Below are 17,936 nucleotides of genomic sequence, written 5' to 3' on the forward strand. Positions count from 1 at the left end.
GATGCTAGACATCATGGGTTCAAATCTGGGCCAAGTCATAACCAAATACATAAAAATGGTACTAACAGCTGCCTTGCTAGGTGCTCAGCATTAAGAGGGTAGTGTTAGGACTGGTCAACCTGAATAATGTGATTGGGTGGGACACAATGCTACATGTCTGCAGCCTGATGCCCCATTGCTGGACATCTCTATAAACTGCCATACAGCAGACATATGACTGATTTTTTTTATAAAGCTACATTGAAAATCCAAATCACACACACACACAGAGGCTTCATGGTCCCAAAATTGTAACCGCTCCGGTGGCCTAGTGGTTAGAGAATTCACCTTGGATGTGGGAGGTTGTGGGTTCTATCTCTGACCATGTCATACCAAAGACTTATAAAAATGATACCAACAGCAGCTTCGCTTGGCACTCAGCATTAAGAGGTTAGTGATAGAACTGGTAGGACTGGTGTCAGGATAATGTGACTGGGTGGGACATCATGCTACATGTCTGTGGCATGATGTCCCAGTGTTAGACATCACTATAATTTGCCACACTGCAGACATTGTAGCGATATGACTGAAATTTTTTAAATTTTTTTTAGCTATGTTACAAATCCAAATCACACACACCCAAAATTATATGGACAGCTCCGAATATGACTGATTGCTCAGTCTATCTACCCCCACCCACCTACAGCTGAACTGGCTTTATATAGTCATGACATTTTGAAACCTTTACAATATGGAGGTAAATGTGGCATTTTAAATCTGCTGTAAAAATTTACCAAACTTGGTACATATGTCGTCCATGTGATAATTATCTCTGAGTGGGGCATGTTTGGGGAACCTTGGGACCAGTGGGAGTGGGTTACTGGTCAAACATAGAAAAAATCACATGTACACTGCCCTATTTTACATTCCCGAATGGGAGGTGGGTTTTTAAGGCGAGGTCAGCTGCAATATGGTTATGTAATATACAAAGAAGAGAATTTCCAGTGGCCAGCGATGGAAGTGAACTTTAGTCTTCAAATGGTACAGTGAAGTATTAAATACTGAAACCAGTTTATTGGCACAACACACTAGATTAGACTGAAATACAGCAGCAGAGGGGGCGAATCGGACATTTTGTCCAATCGTTATTTTGCTTAATTAATACTTTCTGCACTCAACGATCTAGTGTCGTCAGCGCCTGGTAAAAAAAAAACGACGACGGTCCATCCTACACGATGGTGACGTCATTTGGTTTAATTAACACCTTCTGCGCGCCGATCCCCAGTGTCGTCAGCGTCCGGTAAGCACATCGACGACCGCGTCGATGTCATCGCCCCCTCTGCTGCTAAGGAGTTATTTACAATGAAAATTATTTACAACTAACCGAATATTTGGTCAAGTCCGATACGATATCGTGTCCGAGGATCATGTAAATTTATCGTTACGAATCCATGTGGGGTCGACTGAGCATGACTAAAAAAGTTTCGAAAAACATTAAAGTCCATGTCACCGCCGCACCATGTCTGCCAAATATTTCGTAGCGTGTGTGTATCAACGCCGTTGAACACAGCAAGAATATTACAGTTGTCTCTAATTACTTTTGGAATCTGAGTGTATCGTTGAGTGACATATATCACGTCAGTGTTTTTATGCCTGCCTCTGGAAAATATCCTAGCTGGGTTCTTTTGATTGTCTAACATAACATCATCGTACACGACTAGATTGTTAACGTCGCCATCAATATCATCGATACCCGGTGCATCATTGATATCCGTAATAAACTCAATAACATTCTTTTTAGCGATCGCTGATGCATTCTCGTTGAAATCTTTCAACACCTCGTAGCATCGTTGATCATCTACGCTAGGAGCAACCAAATACAACTTATCCCACTTCATCCATCTCATTATTAAATTGAGTAACAATTGCGTCTTGCCGGATCCAGATGGTCCGATGATAATCATCCGGATCGAGTTTGGTAACGCTGCAACATGCTTAACTGGTTCTCTTGTTTTAGTCGCCGAAAAATCAATTATATTCATATCTCTATACATAAATTATGGATCTATATTGTGTGAAGTGTAGAGTGCGTACTGGCACAAATGATATGACAACCGTTACGACAAGAAATAACAGATCGGCGCTTACTGGTAAGTGTGTACAATGCGGTACAAAGAAATTTAGATTTATTTCTATTAGACCCGGAGATGTTTTAAAAAAAAGCGAGGAGGTGACATCGCAGCCAAATTGGCAAAACTCCCCGGAACACCGTGGGCAAAGTATCCAGGAGAAAAACACCTCCCAGGATATAACTACTGTGGCCCCGGAACACGATTAGATATTAGACTCGATGATCAAAATCAGCCCAAACCCGGTGAGTATCCAATAAACGCTATCGATAAGGCGTGTCATGCTCATGATGTTGCTTACAAAAGTAGCGATCTGCAACAGCGTCATATCGCGGATGTAAAATTAATTCACGCGCTAAATGCTATTCCTGATAAATCCGTCAAAGAAAAATTGGCCTCATGGTTGGTAAAATCGGCTATGAAAGGTAAATTAATGATTGGCGCTGGTAATTAATAACAATCATCCAAGAAAAACGATGGATTCCATCTATTATTCTCCGAGAGGATACTGGAAGGGGAAGGCCGCAATTGGTAAGCTTGCAAGCGCTGCAAAGGTAACAAAGACCACTGCGGCTAATTGGTTATCCAAACAGGCTATATGGCAAATCTATCTACCACCGCCTAAACAAATCAACTTCTCGCGCTTTGATGTCAGCGTACCTAATGAAGTTCATCAGGCTGATATACTATTTCTGCCGCATGACAACGGTTACAAATACGCGCTAACCGTAGTTGATGTTGCGAGTCGATACAAACAAGCGGAACCATTGAAAACAAAGTCAGCAACTGAAGTAGCCGATGCGTTTGAGCGGATTTATCGAAGAGGTCCTCTGCGCTGGCCAAATCTATTACAAGTTGATCCTGGTAGTGAATTTCGCGGCGCTGTTTTATCAACGCTGAAACATCATAGCGTCGCGATACGACGAGGTCATACTGCGCTACATCGTGATCAGGCAATTGTTGAACGATTCAATCGGACTCTCGCTGAACGGTTATTTGGATATCAATACGCGAAGGAATTCATCCAAGAAAAACGATCTCGTGAATGGGTTAAAAGGTTGCCAGGTGTAATTGCAGCGTTAAATAACGAGATTACCCGAGTAATCAACATGAAGCCCAGCGACGCGATTAAATACGAGTATATACCCGGAAAATCAAAAATAAATAGCGTTTCCAAGCCGATTCTCGGCAATGTCACCGTGAGATATCTATATGAACCAGGAGAGCTTGAAGGCGGTAAAAAAAGGGCTACCGATCCTATTTGGAGTGTTACCACACATAACATATCAACGATAACACGATCAACTGGTAGACCACCGATCTACAGACTGGATTCAACTGCTCCTCGGCGCGGATTTACACGCGAGCAACTACAAGTGATACCTGACGATACTCAATTGCCCCCGCGTGGCCTTAACTAGCGCCGTTGCGTCTATTGCACTCAAGACAGGTCAACCTCACATTGTTTTTGACATGACCGAGACTGTTATCGATCCTGTCCACGGTAAATTGGCGAGCGTCTTTATCCGAATAACGCCAACTCATTATACAATTGCAACTCGCGCAGTGATTATTCTGTTGTTGTCGTAACGCAATTATTAATTCGGCATCAATATCAAAACGCCGCTGTTTTTTTTTATCCTGTTGGCGGTAACCCGAGAGTTTTCTATTAATGACGCTTGCATCGATAATGTCGTTGTCGTTGGTGACTCCGTCAGTGACTCCGTCACCGGCTTCGTCAATAACAATTCTTCGAAGCTGATTTATTCTCCGTACTCGGGACACTGCAAGATAGACTAGATTTGACCATTCGATGCGATTATCAACCATCCAAACAATTGTGTCCGTGATGGTTAGTCCCTGCGAGGAATGTATTGTTGTTGCGTATCCTAGCGTCCACGGGGATTTATCAGCACGTAGCGCGTCCTCAACGACGCTGATATCAACGAGCACAATATCATTCAGCACGAGAATTTGTTTTTCTGTCCGGCCCGGGATTTCAACTTCAATGTTCTGCCGCCGTGTGTCCGCGGGTCTATAACATAACGGCACTGGACGCGTTGGAAACTTTTCCTTATGCAAAGTAAACAACCTCCGCTGAAGTGTGTCTCTGACTATCTTTCTACTCGCTACAATCAAATCGTTTGGTCTCCATGTTTCCCAGAATTCATTTAACGGCGTTTCCGGAATCACCTCGCGGATTATTTCACACTGAATTCTATCCGGCTGTAATCTGATTAATTTTTTAACCTCGCGCAGTTGTTCATCAAGTGCTCGGTAATCAGTATCGGTTTCTTCATAATAGTCCACAAAACCCCTTAACCAATCATGTGGACCCTCGCCGACAAATGGTGGTGGTTGGCCATGGTCGCCACACATGATTACCGCTGTATTCGCGCGCAGCAACCAATCAAGAAACATTTGTAAAGTATCTAACGAAACAGTACATATCTCATCCCAAATGATAACCCCAGGAATAAATTTTTCACCCATTCGATCAGGAGTCCACTCACCGCCGCTGTATCGAAAAAAGCTGTGATAAGTAACGGCGTCAACATTTCGTTGTTTTATCTCTCGCGCTAGTCTATGGGTCGGTGTAAGCACGATTATACTTGCCCGCGTTCGAAATAATTCAATTGCCCGAGTCGTCTTTCCTGACCCGCCACAGCCGCTTAAATAAACTGTTTTATATCTACAAATTGGATCAGAACACGGTGGTGCATTAGACCATTCTGACAATTTATCACCGCGTAAGTAGTTGTTCTCAACGGTGACATCTGCTGACGGGGAATAATCGCGTCGTATTTCATTTTTAATTCTCCATGTACCCCAACTCTCGTCCGGACTAGTAAACTCGGCTACGTTTTCCTTATACGCTACGTCTATATAAAATGAATCAACGGCTACTCTAACCGCGGTATCGGGGAATCTATTTATCATCGAGAATAAATTGATAGCGGCATAACCCAGCATAGACGCCCTCAAATGTGGATACGCCGGGCTGTCTCCGTCGCTGTAGGTAACAACTGTACCCAACTTTGTTCCATTGGACAGCAGAGCTGTTTTGCAGTTCACGTATCTATTTTTTACCACTGCGTCCTTGATTACGAAATCATATTCTGCGTCATCTATAATCAGCCGTGAGCAATATCGTTTGTAGTCGTGGTTTTTTCCACCTTGTGTAAACTTACCAATTATTCTTCTACCGAGATCTTTTGCCTCGTGGTTTCGTTGGTTGAATATCCTCCTGGACCATTCGATGATATATTCCTCGTCGGCATCAATGTGTGCTCTGGACTCGTCAATTATGCTATCTAGACGCTCCGGTTCTGGTAACCAGACTTCAGTCTGCGCTCGGTATGATATAATCGCGTCACTGACAATCAACGAAACTAGCATGCTACAATCAATCATATACCGTAGCAGCGCTATTGGCAGCCACTTCTTTTCAGCCATGTGTCTACCGATCCAAATATAACAACAGCGATGAAGTCCTGCCGCGAATTCAAATGATACTATGCGAGCGAATCCGGTTAAATCAAAATCAGGCAGTGGTCCATTAATAGCAACACGAGTCATTTCATGACTGGGGTGTCCAAATCGTCTAAAGTACTCAGCGGTGGATCCATACCCGAGAAAACTCGCTGGATAACAGGCAACCATATCAACTGAGATCATAGCGTCGCGGCTGTATTCAGTGTTCCATAGTCCACCGTGATAGTATTCCAAACAACTGGATTGTATATCCGGTAGAAATTCCCTGCGCGTTGGTCTCCACGCATTTTTCCTTGCTGCAACATGAGCTACAACCGATGTAATCGTAAAACAATTTGTTAGCAGTTGTTCATCATGCTCCTCAAATTCTATGGCGGTTTTTTTCATCCTGTTGTGAAATGCTTCAGTGCGATATAATTCGCCGTTTGGTCTTACAAACTGATCAAAGGTATCCGCATCGTTTTCAGCGCTGCGAAGTAACCACACTGATACAGGGTCGTTTTTACACAAGTAGGCAATAGCATCAAATAGTTTCCTCTCCGCGAGAAAACCATCCCGGGAGAATTCTTCTCCTAAAAATTCCCCCGGGATATACTTTACTGTTCTATCCCGTGGAAATATTGTGATCACGGGCGTCCATGCGTGTTCGTTATGATCAATAATTTTGATTGGGGCTCCCTTCGATTTATACTTCGATTCGTATAATACTTCACCGGTTATCGTTGTAACGGTTATTGGAAATCTCAGCGATGTTTCTAATCTCGCTATGTCGCTGATGGTTGCTCCACGCTCTTTTACGGTTAGTTCCCACTGGTTGATTTTGCTACGTCGTAAATCAGTCAATTTGTTTCCTCGACATGCATTTGTAAAATGCTCTATTATTCGTTCTGCTACACAATTTATCCCAGTTGACTGTTTCATCGGTTTCAGTTTTCCGATATCAGGTTTCTTATTTAACGGGTATATTCCATAAACAACTGCTGTTTCAGGATACGCTCGTTCATAGTATGGTTTGTCAATTCCGGTTAACAACCCCGGCTTGGAGTCGCGGCTGACAGTGACTGTTTTCTTGTCGCTGAGAACTGGTTCAAATTTATCACGCATGATCCAATCGCCTGATTCCACCCGGACAATGAATTTTACTCTGAAGAAATACCTTTTACCGTCAAGTTGTGATATTATCATTGCTGCGCGGTTGTCGTTCATGGTAGCATCAACAATGCCATCAATTCGAAATGTTGACCAACTGTGAGATGCGCCATCACGCTTGAATTCATTGATACAATCGCGTATTTTACTCAACAGGGTTTTATCGTTTATTAACGCTTTTGGTGTGTCCTTGAGGACTCTATCGAGATTAAACCTAATATTTTTCCGGGGTTTAATTGCTGCCAATCTCTCGAACTCATCCATATAATTAAAACAAGTATTTAAATGAAAGAATATAGTATAATGAATCACTGCAAATGGTTGATGATTGGGTCGACAACCCCGTGCAATAAATCATGTAGAGGTGAATTCTGCGGGTATCATTTACAAAGCGTTCGTAATGGTTCTCTTGGCCCCCTCCCGTGCTTGGTTTGCCACGTCGGTGTAAGAGGAAAATCACAGTTGTGTATCAATTGTGGCGGAAAGCGATACAGGGAACTAAAACGCTATTATGACAAGCGAATTAAAAACGCCGTCATCAACCCCACCGCCGACTTCGTCATCAAAACCCCCCAAGACTACGTTGAAAGATTCATAATTAAACCAAATAATAAATTAGACAAGTAGTATTATTATACAAATGGACCAAGAATTTCAGCCGCATCCCCTGCTCGTCAATTACGAGGCATCTCGCGACGGTATTGTTAGAAATCGTAGACTGAAGAAGCCGGTTGGATGGAAAAACAATCACGGGTATTTAATGTTTACTACTGGAGGGAAAAAATATCTCTGTCACAGAATCATCTATGAATGTTTCCACGGATTGATCAAAGATAGTCTCGTTATTGATCACATTGATTCTAATTATCAAAATAATAGACTGTGTAATCTGCAAGCCATCTCTCAGAGTGAAAATAGTAAAAAAGGCCAAACTGGTAAATACTCAAAGAAAGCAAAACCCGTAAAGTCATTTGATACAACAACTCACGAGGAAAAAATATTTCAGTCGATGAATGAGGCAGGAAAATATTTTGACATTTGTATCGCCTCAATACAATTTGTTGCAGAACGAATATATCAAACAGCGATCTCAAAAAAGACGGGTCATAGAATTCGATTTTCATATATAACATCAAAGGGAGATAACTCGTTTTGTGATAGCGTCGCATGACAAGAGTTACGTCCCTTGAAGTCTAATTAATGTTGCGTCCCTTGAAGTCCAATTAATGTTGCGATTAATTAATCATTTTACGATGAAAACTAATGAAATACACGCTATTATCTAACAGCTGTATTCTTTTTTTTAATGTTTTATTTGAGTATTTGGTTTCATTTAAATGCCGTGAAACACCATTAATAAGTATTTAAGGATTCAAACGATTCAAGGGAATTCAAATTAACACACACCTTGTGACTGACGCCGCTGTATTAGTCACTTTATATATAAGATGACTCGTTATAAGCCTGGGGCTTTCGAAAGCCAATTCAACTAATCAAAACTAACCCACGCTCTTGACCCGGGCGTGTGGTTGTCTTTTGTTCACAATCATGCAACCGGGTTAATTTAATTGGGTTGCTTTTGATTGGTTGAATTGGCCGTAGAGTTCCGCCCCGCCGTTTTATGTTTGTGCTGTCTTGTGCCGTCCCATCATCCATCAATCATTTCATTATAAATATATTCATCCTTAATTAAGTACATGTAGTGATGTCCCCCAAGCATATCTTCTGGGCGGTCTACGATGACGTTTGTCACCCTAGGCCTCCCTCCCGGAGATGTATGCTTTGGGGTTCCAAGATGTGAATGTCCTTAATTAAGTATATGTATATGCCTGCAATCTGCCACAACACTCGAGTGGAGATCTACGGCATTGTACTGTCCATGTATGCCTGCAATCTGCCACAACACTCGAGTGGAGATCTACGGCATTGTACTGTCCATACAAAAAACGGGTCAAAAATGGCCCCAATAATTTTATTAAAATTTTTGATATTAGAAATAAGATGTTTTATAAGAATAATGAATATCGAAGACATCAATAATATATTAACTGAGATTTCAAAATTAAAAAATCAAGGAATTGAATTATCTGATGGTCTCGACAGTGAAAAAATATTATCCGATTATGAGATTATTAACGAACAGTCGAAACGGGGGCGTTTTACCCTGGCCCGCGAGTATTTTTTTATAAAACGATTACAACATACGATTAATGAGAACCTGTACCACAATGACGCAAATGCATTCATTGGACTATTTACTGCCGTTGAAATAATACGAAAAAAACTCGGACGTGTTTATGAACGACGCCGGGAGATTTCTAGTAAGATCAAAAACATTAGAAGGATTATAGACGAAAACTCCGTGGAGCTCCCGATGGTACACTCGGCGGAAAATTAGAAAATTGCGGATCAATTTACAATAATGGTAGGTGAATCACTTACTACTCGGCTAGCCAGAGAGCGGCTAGCAGCGCTTAAAAAGTTTATACCGTTACGAGACAGGGTGAGAGAGAAACTTCAAACGCGACAACAAATGCAAACCGATTTTACTGTTGGAAGCGAACAACTCTTTGCCCCGGTAACTAAAGCGACTAAGGATGTTACAGCGGCAACTGTACCCGTTCTTGGTGCGCTTGAAAAGATAGCGGCAGAGACAAAACAAACAAAAAGGTCTTTAGAAACACTCCCTGCAAAAATAGCGGCTGCTACAACACGGAGGCCACCACCACTCGCTATAACCGAACCACAAGAACCTTATGTTACAATGGCCGACGAGGAAGAATTAGGTGCTACTGCGAAAGAACCAGAAGAAGAAATACCCGAAGAAACACCCGAAGAAACATCGAAAGAAAAAAAGAAAGAGGGAAATATACCCCGTAATGTTCTTAAAAAGTCCGCAATAGATCAAATTAGAGACATCGACGACGATGAAGAATTAGTTAATTTTGTTGCTACAACATCAACTAAGAGCATTCGAGATGAGTATATCAATGAAGGTTACAAGAAAAAAATAACCTCGACGGAGAACTGGGCAAGAATAGTGTATTTAGCGAGTAAACATAGAGAAGCATTACCACATCGTGGTGATCCCGATTACGATAAATTCCTCGAGAAAGTTAAGAGTAGAACACCAAAAAAAGGAAAAGGATACCCTGTTGGTAAAGAATCCTACGGCGTTACCTGCCCTAATAGTGTTCTCAGTGATATATCACGGCTGGAAGTACTAATTGGAGGAAAACGAGCCGGAAATAACTCTACGGAAATAATCAATGAGGCCGCTGATATTTGCAAGCGGTTATTTGCAGGCGGTATTATGGACATTAATGCATATCGAACGCTCATAGACGAACTCGTGGATGATTAATTGGAAAACTGGTGTTTTTAATAAGGATGATCATACACTACAACCATGATAAACCAGTACTCGTCTACTTGGTAAACTCGCGATTGCCTGTTTACCGCGCGTACTATGGAGATGGTCTCGGTAGCACCATTGCGGGGTTATTTACAAGAATGGCTCCAAAAGTAGCGCCGTTAGCCAAACAATTAGGAATGAAGGCTATTGATGTTATTCGTGATAAGGGTATTAGTGCCATTGGAGATGTTGCCGGAAGGGCGTTTTCAGCCGCGCGGGACAAACTAATGTCATTGGTGAAATTCAGGAGAAAAAAACAGAAACCACCGGTAATGCCATCAACGACAGTGATGCCTGCAAATGTCAGTAAAGTAATAAATAACGCCGTGGAAGAAAAATTAGAGTCGTTGGCGACGACTTCGCCATCCGCCGATGCGGCAACCAACGCGCTCATGAACGCGATAGCGGGGAGTGGTTTAAATTCAAAGAATTTACGACGAAAAAATCGCAATTGAAAACATCAACATGATAAATAATAGAATGTTTGCGCGTACCGCTGATCCCGCGTTTGATATGGACGCCCCAGTACGCAGGGATGATTCTGTCCGTGATTATCAATATTATTCTTATTATGCAGCGCAACCTGACCTACGATCGCGAATTGAACTTCAAGTCCAAGATACCAGTAAATATTTTTTGCCGTGTGAAGCGTTTATCGAAATCGAGGGAGAACTCGTGACAAATGCCGCCGATAATGCACCATACGCAGATGACCATCGTGTTCGAGTTGGCTTCGTCAACAACGGTATCATGGCGTTATTTGAGAGCGCCAGATATCTTATTGACGGGCGAGAAATTGAATCAATAGAACGCGAGGTTGATGTTGCAACAACGATAATTGGGTTGGCGAGATACTCGGATGATTATACAAGATCGGCGGGCCCATCTATGATGTTTTCGAAGGACACCACCAATAACGCTGACCATCTTCAGTACGTTAACGTGCTGACACCACGAAATACCGCAGCTGACCAGGATGAAGCAGCTAACCCAGACCGCAGAGCAAAACCAGGTGACAATTTCACTGTTATAAAAAGCACCAACAATGATTTCAATCTAGGATTCGCAACACGAGTAGGAATGTTGCAAGGACCACGCCGAAAGTTTTCATGCGCGATTCCACTCCATCACATATTTGGATTCTGCAGAAATGTCAGAAAAGTTATCTATGGGGCTAAGCATACAATCGCGCTGACGCGAAGGGGCGATGATAACAATGCAATATGGCGTGCTGCTGGTGTCGCCGCCGGTAAAGTCATTTTAACTAAAATGGCATTGTGGATGCCGGTGCTGACTCCATCAGTTACCACGGAAGCACGATTGTTAGCATTTATGGAACAGGGAGGGAAATCGCTGTTGAGTTGGCTAGCGGTAACAACTGATGCTAAAGAGGATAACGTCGCCGATACGTTTACATGGCACCTGGCGTCAAAACAGGGTGTTTCAGCCCCGCGTCATATATTCATAGCGCTGCAGAATAGGAATCGATTGGGTAGTCAAGAACACAGCCATATGATATTTGATCAATTAGGAGTCAGGGATGTTTCGCTGAGAATAAACGGACAACAGGAACCATCCGAGGATATACAGCTTAATTACGGCGACAACCATATCGCACGTGTGTATCATCGATTGCTGTCATATATGGGTCGTGATCAAAACGTCGACACTGGTTTGCAAATATCACAACTTGATTTTAAAAACCTGTATCCGATTTATTACTTTTCGTTGGAACATCTTGATTTAACGAGACAATCCGTCGTTGATATACACTTCCGAGCTCGTATAGCCCCGGGTGGTGTTAATTATAGAGCGGTTGCTGTCATTCTCAGCGATAAATCAATGCTGTTGGAAGGCGTTGGTGGACGAATGAGAATCGTTGATGCACCAGTGGAAAACATGTAATTGAAAACACAAACGCGTTTACAATAAAATGTCGTATAGTGTCGTCAGTGTAGAGTTGACTGATGGTCAAGTCAAGAAATTACGATCAAAGTCGGCTAAACAATGCGGAACCACAATAACGCTGAAGCCGTCACAGATGGCGGGTGGTAATCATAAGATATCGTTGACGGCGCGTCAAATAAAACATTTCAATGATGCGATGAAGAATAAAAAGGGTGTTCAAATAGATTTTTCCGCCGCAGCAATTAAAAACATGGAAAAGACCGGTGGGATATTTCCGCTGTTAGCTGCGATTCCAGCGTTGATTGCCGCGGCCGCACCAGCAGTGGCTAAGGCGGCGGCGTTGGGGGCCGTTGGTACCGCGGCGGGAATGGCATTAAAGAAGGCAACCGGGAAAGGCTACAAAAAAAAACGACCCGTGGCCGGAAAGGGTCTAAGACTACCGGGAACCCCGTATTCATGGTATTCGGGAAAGGGTCTAAGACTACCGGGAACCGTTTATTAACTCGGGAGTCAATGACTCCTGAGTCTATGACTCCAATGTCTAATTTTGATTTAATAGACGCCGCAAACGCGTTAGCGATAAAAAACTTCAGAGGTGTTTTTATGAGGGATCAATTACCGGCGGCCCCAAGGAATACTGAAACAGGCATAATTAACCTCGATGGGTCCTCCGGAGCGGGAACTCATTGGGTTGCGTACGCGATTGATCCGCGTGCAATCGTCTATTTTGATTCATACGGGTTAGCCCCGCCGAAAGAGTTCATGCGGTATGTCCGGGCGTGTTCAGCCCCGGCGTGTTCAACCCGGGTTTTTTATTCCACGCTGCCAACACAGCAATTGAGTGACCCACCGATATGTGGCCGTGAGGTATTGAACGTACTCGCGGCGATTTCATCATCGCGAAAACCACCTCATGTGGTTGTAAACGAATACACTAGTGGGGTCGTAGAAGCTCAACGGATTTTAGAGAATAACATTTACAATAATAATGATTGATATCTGGGGACGACCGGTTTCGGCGCTGAAAGAATACACGGAAACGGCCGCCGCCGACATAAAAAAACTAATTGAGGATGAAATCGCTGATATGTTGAATCTAACAAGTGTTGACCCGGGCGAAATAGTTGTATTTCAAGACCGCCAGGGTAAATTGAAATCCGGTAATATGTCACTGAATGACGTTTTAATACGACAGCGTGATGCCGCCGAGGACACTATCGCGCTGTATACCAGCGACGGACGACTCAAACCGGGTGGACATATATCAGCGGTGACGGATAGGGTAACATTAGTCCAGGGCGGTTTTACAAGGTTAGATAGATCGGTGACCGAACTTGACGCGCAGGTGAAAAAATCTGTCGCCGAGGTGAAAAAATCTGTCACCGATATACAACTCACTACCGCTAGTTTTTTTGGAACCCCGACGGTAACCGAACCGAATCTTGCAACAATAAAAAATACTATTTTGGAGTTTACGACGCTGTCGGGCCAATTTACCTCGTTACGAAAAAATGTTAACAGGATCGATGACAACTTTGATAAATTCCTTGGTAAAAAAAATGCCAAACCGGATGAAATCACAATAACTATAAATGATATCACTGCGTATGGACAGGAAATAAAAACAATCAAAACTGATGTTGCAACAAACAAAAGGAGTGTAGACGCGCATGAACGGGAAATAGAAATAATCGGCGCTAATGTTGCAACGATCATAAATAATGTAGACTCGCATGGACGGAAAATAGAAACAATCAAAACTGATGTTACAACGATCATAAATAATATGGACACGCATACACAGGAAATAGGAACAATCAAAACTGATATTGAAGCGAACAAAAAGGGTGTGGACGCGCATACACAGGAAATAGGAACAATCAAAACTGATGTCGAAGCGAACAAAAAAAATGTAGACGCGTATTGGCGGGGAATAGGATTAATCAAAACTGATGTTGCAGCGAACAAAAAAGGTATAGACGTACATACATATGAAATAGGAACAATCAAACTTGATGTTGCAGCGAACAAAAAAAGTATGACCGAGAATACACGGGAAATAGAAACAATCAAAACTAATGTTGCAACGAACAAGAATAATATAGACGCGAATTTGCGTAGAATAGAAATAATCAAAACTGATGTTGAAGCGATTAAAGACGGACTACCGAGAATAACAGAGCAACTCGAAACTAATATTGAAGCGAACAAAAAAAATGTAGACGCGTATGGAGGGGAAATAAAAACAATCAAAACTGATGTTGAAGCGATTAAGGACAAACTACCTAGAATGACAGAGCAACTCGAAAAAATGAAAACACCTCATGGGATCATCGGCAGTGGCGTATACACGGTTCAATACGGATCATTCGATTGGACTCCTACGCGTAATGCAATAGATGTCACCGCAATTGTTAAGGGCATTTATCGATTGACATTGATTTCGGCGATGCAGTTCAGTATATCATCGCCGAGTTCATCCGGGTTTAACAATACAATATCAACAATCATCGACAAGGATACAATCGAACGGTTTATAATTAAAGCCGTTGATAGCAGTCTATTTAGGGCAAACATCACATGGTATGCGGAATTTGTAGTGGATCTAAGTAATTAAAAACACTAGCTCTTTTAAAATAAAAATGACCACCAAGGAAATTGAATCAGAGGTATCACCGACGTCACATCAATATCGATTCGATACCGCAAAAGAATTTTCCGCGAACTTGAAAACGCTTTCCGAACAATACCGTGTAAAAATAAAAAAATACCGTCGTAAAATAACCGCCATCGACGCGGTCGTGTACTCGGTGTCGGGTATAATAGCCGGTACCGGTGTTATTTTATCCACGGTAACCACGATAGCCCCGATCGCTGTTCCAATCGCTGTCTCCGCAATGACAACAGTTGCTGGAGTCGCCAACGCAATCACTAAAAAGATATCATCGTGTTTTCAGAAAAAACTCAACGAGTATACAGTAAAACATCAAATAGTATCCGACGCATACTCGAAATTATCCGGGTTGATCTCGTTATCGATTGATAATTTGTTCGTATCCGATGTTGAATTCTCCACGATGGTCCAGTTGTATAGCTCCGCGATGTCAAAAATCGAGGATTTTCAACTGGAAGCCGGAACCACCTCAATGGGCTCTGGTTATTAATATTAAACACTAAAGACAACAAATAATAATAATGTCACTGAACCCCGAAGGGTTTCAATTACTTCAGCGGATCGCGGAGAACACCACTCCGGTACAAACAAATATGATATCGATAACATCAACGAAACCCGAATTCAGTGTAAACTTTCCATCACCGGTTCCAGTGAAGGAAATAGCGCTGGCAAAATTGCGAGTATATCACAGTTGGCCTAATATTCGAGCGGACGCATTTAACGGACAACAACCTAATAACTCGCTGATTTTTGCACGGAAAAATAAACCCGATGGAACCCCAAACTGGGAGGAGGTTACAATACCAACTGGGTCATACCAAATAGAACAAATCAATAAAGAATTTCAACGCAGGATAAAATCGATCACAGGAAAGGAATCAAAAATCGCTATTACGGTTCATGAACCGACGTTATCGTCGACGATTGAAATAAGCACACCGGGGTATATGGTTGATATTTATAACAGTTCAATAAGAACCATACTAGGATGGCCTAAGAATCCACCTTATGAAAACCCCGAGGGCAAACAATCGTATCATGAGATTAATCCCAATTATCGAGATGTTTTGTTTGTTATGAAAAACTCGTCACCCCCCGACTGGTTTACATTTCAAGACAGGAATACCATGTATTGGTATTTTAGGTACGAGAAAACTCCTGGATCGGTCGTCGAGGTCGAAGTTAATTTAAATGATATCGATAGGTTTTTTATCGAGATTAATCGTATTTACCAATCACAACTAGAACAGCTACGGGAAACAAAAGCACAAAAACACGTTGAGGTGTTAAATCAACTTATATTAGACATGGAATATATCAATGAAAGAATCATCGGGGTAATATCCACTAGCAGAATTGATAATAAACAAAAATTCCTAACCGAGTATAATATCGCAGAAGCCGATTTACCCGATTTTAAGTTTCCAAGATACAACACGCCAGAACTAAGAAAGTCTCTTAATGATTTTATCGGTCCATCAACTTATATCCTCAGACACGATAACGGGGATGATGGTAGGCATATTGCTCCATACAACGTAAATATCGCATCGGTGATAGCAATCAATCTAGTGTGTGATGTTATCGAAGGGAGTTACCAGGTAGATACCAATCAATCAAATCAAGCTCAACAGGGATATATCCTTTATTCATTTTCACCAACAGCCCCTCCGGGATTTTTAATCGTTGAGAATCCGATTAATCCGGTCTATATGCGATGCCATGATCGGTTTTTAACGAGAATTAATTTTAAACTCACCGATCAGTCAAATAACCTAATTGATCTACAGGAGGAGGAGTTAGTGATCACTCTGTTTGTAAGATCATTGTAAATAACCACTTAGCAGCAGAGGGGGCGATGACATCGACGCGGTCGTCGATGTGCTTACCGGACGCTGACGACACTGGGGATCGGCGCGCAGAAGGTGTTAATTAAACCAAATGACGTCACCATCGTGTAGGATGGACCGTCGTCGTTTTTTTTTTACCAGGCGCTGACGACACTAGATCGTTGAGTGCAGAAAGTATTAATTAAGCAAAATAACGATTGGACAAAATGTCCGATTCGCCCCCTCTGCTGCTAATACAATATTTCTGTGATCATCCAAACTGCCATATAATACATATATGACTCATTTAAATGCACCCCTGCATATTAAGGTCATCTACAGCAATAAAAATGTACACACCGACATCATGAGTAAAATGCAACCAATTTTGGTTTGTGCACCTAAATAGTCCATGACTGGTTTATGACTCCATATTTAACCCAGTTCCCTGGCAATGTGTGGAGAATTTTTTTGAAATTCAAGCTTTAGTTGTGTTATTAGAATTAATCTCACTTGCCAAACAATGATTTGTGGTTGTCCAGGCTTGATGGGCTAGAGAATTGTTGTCCCCTGACAATTAAATATAAGACAGTTCATGTTCTTCATTCTAATAATGTGTCTTTTAAGACACATACAAAAAGTATTGAATATGGAGAGATTATTTTTTCCCTTCACAATAAATTTATACTTTTACAATGAATTTAATTAATCTGCTAAAAATCACAATTGAGATTTAAAGCACATTTATATTCAACAGGAAGATAAATGATACACCTGTCCAACCAATCAGATAACACCACATGGGCTTTATTTTCCTACCAAGATAAGCCGAGTTTTCTGTAAAAATTCAGACTAAATTCACAAGATCTTAAGATTATTAAGACATTAATTTAACTCTTTAAGTGGTACAATAGGTACTGTAAAAAGTATTTTAAAAAACAGAATTATGGCCGGGGATCATTCTTGGCCATAATTAAATTTATTCCAATATAACATTTTCTACTTTCTACGTTTGGTACAACCTTCACATAGTGTTGGTTCCTTCACCGGTCCTTCGTCCTCATCACCCTTTGCACATGTCACATATGGAAAGAGGATTGAGAAAAGTATAATTCCTCGAAGAAATGGTCCCACTCTCATTACTGTAAGTCGAGCCAAACTTTAAAAAATTCCGACGTTGCCTCAGCGGAGACAGTGCAGTGCGTACTTATGTACCACAAGGAAGACCTTCTTAACCTCTGACCTTTCACTTTCGGTTTATTTTACGAAATGTCTAACGTGTGGGTTTCAATATTTGAATTTTTTAAATTATACAACTAAAGTGTTTATATTGTAATAAATTGCTACATAATATA

At 41.7% G+C, this 17,936-nt stretch overlaps 1 protein-coding gene across 1 annotated transcript in view; it reads right to left on the reverse strand.

Moving 5' to 3' along the window:
- Positions 1-17,829, reverse strand: part of LOC149803129 (protein canopy 4-like) — a 39,714-nt gene extending 21,885 nt beyond the window's left edge. Inside the window, exon 1 of the mRNA XM_089952748.1 lies at positions 17,604-17,829. Coding sequence (XP_089808874.1) covers positions 17,604-17,721 — 118 coding nt within the window. The 5' untranslated portion in view covers positions 17,722-17,829. The remainder of the gene's footprint in view (positions 1-17,603) is intronic.
- Between the last annotated feature and the right edge of the window lie 107 nt (positions 17,830-17,936).

Source organism: Sinohyriopsis cumingii, chromosome 3, assembly GCF_028554795.1.
Source record: "Sinohyriopsis cumingii isolate HCF-2022 chromosome 3, ASM2855479v2, whole genome shotgun sequence".
NCBI classification, from domain to species: Eukaryota; Metazoa; Mollusca; class Bivalvia; order Unionida; family Unionidae; genus Sinohyriopsis; species Sinohyriopsis cumingii.